The sequence below is a fragment of the Notothenia rossii genome (genome assembly GCF_949606895.1).
Source record: "Notothenia rossii genome assembly, chromosome: 2".
Taxonomy (NCBI): Eukaryota; Metazoa; Chordata; class Actinopteri; order Perciformes; family Nototheniidae; genus Notothenia; species Notothenia rossii.
This window is the reverse complement of record NC_136904.1, coordinates 32463560-32469746: the sequence shown is the minus strand read 5'-3', so window position 1 is coordinate 32469746 and position 6187 is coordinate 32463560. Positions and strand designations below refer to the sequence as shown.

At 40.8% G+C, this 6187-nt stretch overlaps 1 protein-coding gene across 1 annotated transcript; it reads right to left on the bottom strand.

Annotated features, from left to right (window-relative positions):
* Positions 1 to 4014: 4014 nt before the first annotated feature.
* On the bottom strand, positions 4015 to 5966 carry socs4 (suppressor of cytokine signaling 4; the record flags this gene model as incomplete). Its single annotated transcript, XM_079666740.1, has 2 exons — positions 5836 to 5966; positions 4015 to 5222 (listed from the first exon to the last, which is right to left on the bottom strand). The coding sequence occupies exon 2, from the start codon at positions 5200 to 5202 to the stop codon at positions 4015 to 4017; it is 1188 nt and encodes a 395-aa protein (XP_079522866.1). The 5' UTR covers positions 5203 to 5222; positions 5836 to 5966.
* Positions 5967 to 6187: the final 221 nt, after the last annotated feature.

Here is a 6187-nt window from a genome sequence, read left to right as displayed (position 1 = left end):
ATTTAAAATACATTATGAATCCCTTCCTTGGAGTGGTCACTTTGAGCTCTGCATCAGCTGTCCTTTTTTCAATATCACTGTATTTCATCATCTGTCAAATGAGCATAATAATAGTTGTAATATGTAATATTGTTGAATGAAACAACAACTGAAACACAAAGTGAATTTACATAAATAAATTAAGTGCATAGGCCTACACACATTTTATTGCAAATAAATAGTACTCCGGATTTACTAAATACTGTTTCTGTGAGCTTAAACAATGGTGATGCAGAGACACCCACCCTTAATCTGCAAAAATAGCACACAAGCCTCTCTTTAGTTCATTCTGAACAAATTAAAAACATCACAACACAAAGTCTTTATTCTTGTCATTAAGCCGACAGCGTCTCAGGGGAGAGTTTGATCAGTGCAACAGGAAGTGCTCTGTTGGCCGACAGCTGTGTAAGTATTACATCCTTGAAATATAACAGTGTGAAAGAATCAGGGTGTGAAGATGTACATGTACAACTTGCCTGATATGTTGTGTTATGCATGTCCCCAATGAGCTCAAAAACATTACATATAATTTCTCAGATTTGGATATCAAATATATTGTAAATCTAATCTAATCTAAATATTGATGCTGGCTAACAGGATCATACAAGAAAACATCAATATTGTATGTATGTTGTGCAGGAAAATCAATAGATGTGGCTCCTGCTTTTGAACCCTGACTGAGCGTTAACATGTAGAAAGTTAAAAGGATCACAATCTATGTGATAAACACAATCACCTAGATATAGCATGTGAGATCTTAGTTCATTAAAGCTGATTACCTCTGAGTTAGTATTGCTCTTTTATAAAGTTGTGATTTACGAGAAACTCTTTTTTATATAAAGAATTGGAGCAAATTTCTTTGTAAACGTCAAGGGAATGTTGGTAATGGTTAATTAAATGTACTCTTTATGAAATGTTATCACATAGTCGTGTTACACTGCAGGAATTATTCTATTTTGATACTCCAGGGGGAGTCTATGCATACAGTGACCTCTGTGAACTCAAGTAAACAAACAGTGACCCTGGTTCATCAGGTCATCTAATTGTTTTACGGTACATAGATGAAAATGTCTCTGGCTTTTAGGAGGGGCTTTTGTTACAAAAATGTGTTTTACGGCTCTGTTTGTAGAAATATTGTGTTTGGTGCATTTGATGCCCCACTCTTAAAACTGCGACTAATTCAATTCAATTAGTGACTTTGAGTGACAAATTAATGAAGTGGAGTAAAAAGCACAGTATTAGCCTGAGCAACGTGGTAGAGAAGTACAATTACCTTATAATACAGTACTTTAGAAATGTAGTTAGTTATGTTTCACAAATGACATTCAGTGGCACTCCACTTTAATTGGGACGAATGTACTGTATTTAAGTCATTGTAGGAAAGGCACAGGTTACAAATTGCGATGTCCCTGTAATTCATAACAATATGACAGTGAGCCAGCATGCACACAAAAATACTGAGACTGAAGTACCTTAATGGAATTGAGCCATTGTATTATTTACTTGTTTGCTTTCCTACTGTGACATTTGAAAAGGTATTTTATAAGAAGGCATATTGACTCTTTAGTTGATTCCATCTATGTTATAAGTTTGCCTGAGGTTAGTGTTGCTCAAATGTAAGCCTTGAACTCATCTCTTTTTAAGACATAAATTAGCCCAGTTTTGTGGCAAAAATGTAATCTTCTGGCCCAAACCAGATGATTCGCCACATCTAAACCTCAACAGTAATAATGAAATTCACAAAAAATCTAAAAAGAACCGGTCCATCAACAACATACAAGCTGTGTTGGAGTAAAACACTGACGTATGTATGAAAAGTTCTAACGCAAAGTGTTTGTGCCTGAAAACCTAATGACCGTATAATGAATGTTTTATGCAATGTTTTGTATTCATACGTGTATACCCTCAGGGCTGATTTACACTGTTGGTCAGAGGGAGACTGAATGACACGTGAATCAATTGAAACATCTGAATTCCAGTCCACTTATGAGGGGGGAAATAATATTTTTCATGTCCTTATCTCTTCATTTGCTCTGCTGAAGCGCTGGCATTTAGAGGTGTCCTTTGCAGAGAGCGGGATGAATTGTTTTCAGAGCAAAACTTCAAAAGCAGCATTTTCCATACCATTAGCCTGTCTGACTGTGACACCGCCCTCAGCTGCAGCATGAACAGGCATGGATGGATAAGCATGACTTGAGCTGCACCGTTAAATTGGTCTAGAGATGACAAGAAACCTGAGACAGTCAAACGAAAGAAGCAGTCTAAATGGCATTTATTGGTTTGTCTATCGGGGGGTGCAGTGAACACAATATACGGCCTCAAGGGGGGAATCACAGTGATTCAAGTACTTCGAGAAAACTGCTTCATCCTATAGTGTACTGCACTTCGGTCCATATTGTGGCCCTTAGAGCACTGCAGCTTAAGAACATACATTCAAATAGAAAAATACAAGCAAATACAGAAAACATCAGCATCAATTTGTATGTGCAGCATTTCAAGTAAAGATACAATTTTCTACATATATAGAAAAACAATAACATTCTCACAACATCACTTAATTGAAGAAAACTTGTTAATACAGTTACAGAAGCAAAACAATGTTTTCCTTCTTTGTATTCTGATTACATGAATATATCTCATCAGTATGCCAACAGTCAACAAAAGGCTAAAAATGGAAATGTCGGACATTTTCAGAAGTTTTTCTGTTTCTTTTTTGTGTCCTGCAACATTTCTGTATTTGTTTTTTGTTTTTTTCATTTGCCTGGATTTTTTTCTATATGAATGTGTCCTTCATTTGCAGTGTGTTAAGCTTTTAAAGCCACCAAAACGTCAATATATTAACAGTCTTACAATAGCAATTATTGTGAAGAGTGTATAGGCACAACTGATTTTAAAATATTAAATTACAGAAGATCCTTCAGCTGAAAATGAACAGTAAAGAAGCAGCTACAATGAGGAAACACAGATGAAGCAGACAGTCCTCCCAAATCTCTGATCCGTGCAATTCTTCCACCATCTTGTGGCTGCAGATAAGAATGCAGTACCATTGAATGAGTTCAATTCCTCTTCATAAGAAACCATGTTTGTTAAGAAGAACTGTTTGAAGCCATACATAGACAACACTTCCAACCAAGTTATCACTAAAGTGTCTTTTTCTGTCCCCATATGTCTAATTATCTCACAGACACTGCCAAAAGAGTAATTGAACACAATATGTATAGCAGATAAATAGTCCTCTCTTCATCTGGTTGTCCAAGCACATTTTACCACAAGGAGGTTAATGTAGTTGACAGCCTCCATCTTTTGAGGGAGGTGTGGTTAGAACCTTGTGGTTTGTTAGACTTGTATTTTTTAACAGGATTTGTATGGCAATGTTAGAGAGGACCACTCTGTTCCTCTTCACCCTAGGGAAGAGTTCTTAAAATGTTGTTTTGTTAGAGACTTGACAGAGAATTCAATACATTTACTAGATGCAGTTTCAGTGTTTCTTCTGCTTACGCCTGTGTGCACTGATTGTGAGCAGGACCTGGCCATAACTAAGACTCATATTTTTATGAAATAAAGCTACATTAAAGGCGGATCGTTTCAGGAAACCACGGAAAGTGCTTCTCTCGGATTGAATTGAAGTCAAATGGGAAAATGCTCCAACTTCAAGAGTCAACATTTCACAATAAGTGTTGGGGACATGTTTGCCTTATTAGTCTCAGTGCACCTTGACTTTGGTTCCGGTTGCTATCCCGAAGGCAGATAGAATACATTCAAAGTTTCAAACCATCTCTTAGTACTGAAGGAATACACATTTTGTCCAATTGTTCTTATAGTATATCGATTCAGACCTTTAGAGAAGGAGCTTTAATTATTTTTTCCTCTTGATACATCCAGATCAACACATATCTTAAAGAACTCTCCAGTTATGCACCATTTAGACCTCAACAGCAGATTTGCCTTCCACAATACGAGGCCTGCTTTGGACTGTCACACAGCGCAGGCCCCATCACATTTGATGTGGTACTGGCGGAGGAAGTCCCTGACCTGGTAGGGCAGCATCAGGTTGTCTATGCCCTGGTAGGTGATGTGGCTACAGATCACAGTCCTGCAAAGGTGCTGCAGGGTGAAAGGGAAGGTCCTTGGAAGTGGCCTTGAAAGGAGGGGCTCAAAGAAGAGGCAGGTGGCTGGGTCACTGTAGTGTCTCAGTAGTCCCGTCACACTGGGATCCCGATACATACAGGGGTCGCGCACATCAAAGCTGAAGCGTTTGTCGTTCTGCTCAATGCGTGCGTGCAGGGAGCGGCTGTAGCGGCGGAAGCTGACTGAGAAGAGGAACTCATCCTGGGCCGAGTCTCGGAGCAGAAATGTCCCCTCTGGTTTGCCCTCAAGCAGCTCCTCCGCCTCGAAGCGGTTCAACACACCCCAGTAACAGGAGCTGTTGTTGATCTGAAGAAGATCTGGAACAAGGATGTAGTCAGTGTGGCCACAGCTGCCCTCCGCTTCCCCATGAGAACAAGAAGGGTCCCAGTCCTCGAGACTGGTGCCTCCAGGCCCAGGAGAGCAGCAGATGTCGTCCCAGGAGAGAGGGGTCGTAGGTGGGGAGGTAGAGGAAGTTGAGACATTGGGTTTGAGAGGAATCTCCATGTCCATGAGGGCATTCTGGTTGGTGGCTTGATTTTTAATAAGGTGCCAACATCGGGCCAGTTCAGATTTGGGCGAGAAGGGGCACTTTTCCTGCATGAGCTCTGAGACGTGGATCTTGCGTTTGGACCAGAAGAGCACTGAGAAGGGTCGCGAGGAGCCCAATGAATGGTGGTGATGATGATGATGGTGATGGTGAGAGCGCAGAGGAAAACACTGACCCACAGCATCCTGAAACCTTTGTCGCAGTGAGCGGTGGGACAAGGCCTTCCGACACACCACATCAATGTCTGCAGACGTCAATGCTTCCCCGAGAGTGCTGCAGCTACACTTTCTCTCTCTGCGCCGCCTAGGACACGATGTTGACCGCACACCCAGCTCCTCCGTCCCCTCCACCTCCATTCCTCCAGGACTCGACCCGTTGCGAGAGCTCCTGGAGCGTTTCTTTCCCCGCCAAACATAACTGTCTGCACTCCAACTGCGGAAGCCACTTTTGGGACGAGTGCCTGAACCTCGTGGTTTCTTATCTGACATGGCGGCTTCTTCTCCTTAATCTGTGACAAAATTCAATAAAAGGATATCTGAGTCAAACACATGAATGCATCAAATTATGAATACGTTACATTTCAAATGTAGTTTTAATTAGTCTAAAAGTGCTGCTCCTCTCTTGCTCTCCAAATCAATGGTTCCTTAAATATTTTACAAGAGCAATGCTGGTTTCTTCTTAACTGACTAAAAAAGAACCATTCAAAAAAACCTTCTCCTTTCTTTGTGTGCAGGAATGCTTACAGCTTATTTGTGCAAAACTAGCAGGCTGATTTGGATCACCTCCAGTGGAAAACATCAAAGTAAAACTGAGTTCAGGAAATATATCAGTTCCCGCAAAAGAAATTGGTCGACTTAACATCTGATCTACTCAGGCAACAGACTTTTCCTGCTTCATTCAGAGATGGTTCAGAAAGACAGTTTGGTAAACATCCTACAAAGCTATTGTTCGAACACTTTAGTTATAGTCTGTTAATATTAAATTAGTCATGGCAGCAGTTTGTGAAAATACAAAAACAACAATCTTATTAAACTGAGCAGCGAGATATTTAACATCCAAGGCTGGTAATCGCTCTCTGTTGTGTTGAACTCTTTGAAGGTTATTGCAAGAGATTATCTTACCTTGCAAAAAGTGTCAGACATCCACATCCATGTTACAGTGAGCAGACACGTGTGACCCGCCTGCAGCCAGCTCCAGCTCTAACAGACAGCAGACGGTCCGCTTCCTATATAATTATGATGGCAAATCCCAGAGGGGGCAGCAGTTTCCTCTCCACCAGGGCCGGGTCTGAATGAATGAATGAATGGAGGAAGGTGGAGCCAGAAGGGTGGGGGGAGGTTTGTTTCAGGGTAATTGAGACATCCTCTTTTCTCTCTCCTACATCCTCCTTTACACATTCATTGACAAATTCCATTTCCAAAGAAAAAGCCGGAGTGCTTTTTTATTCACAAAGTGAATTATTTCTGCCTGTAA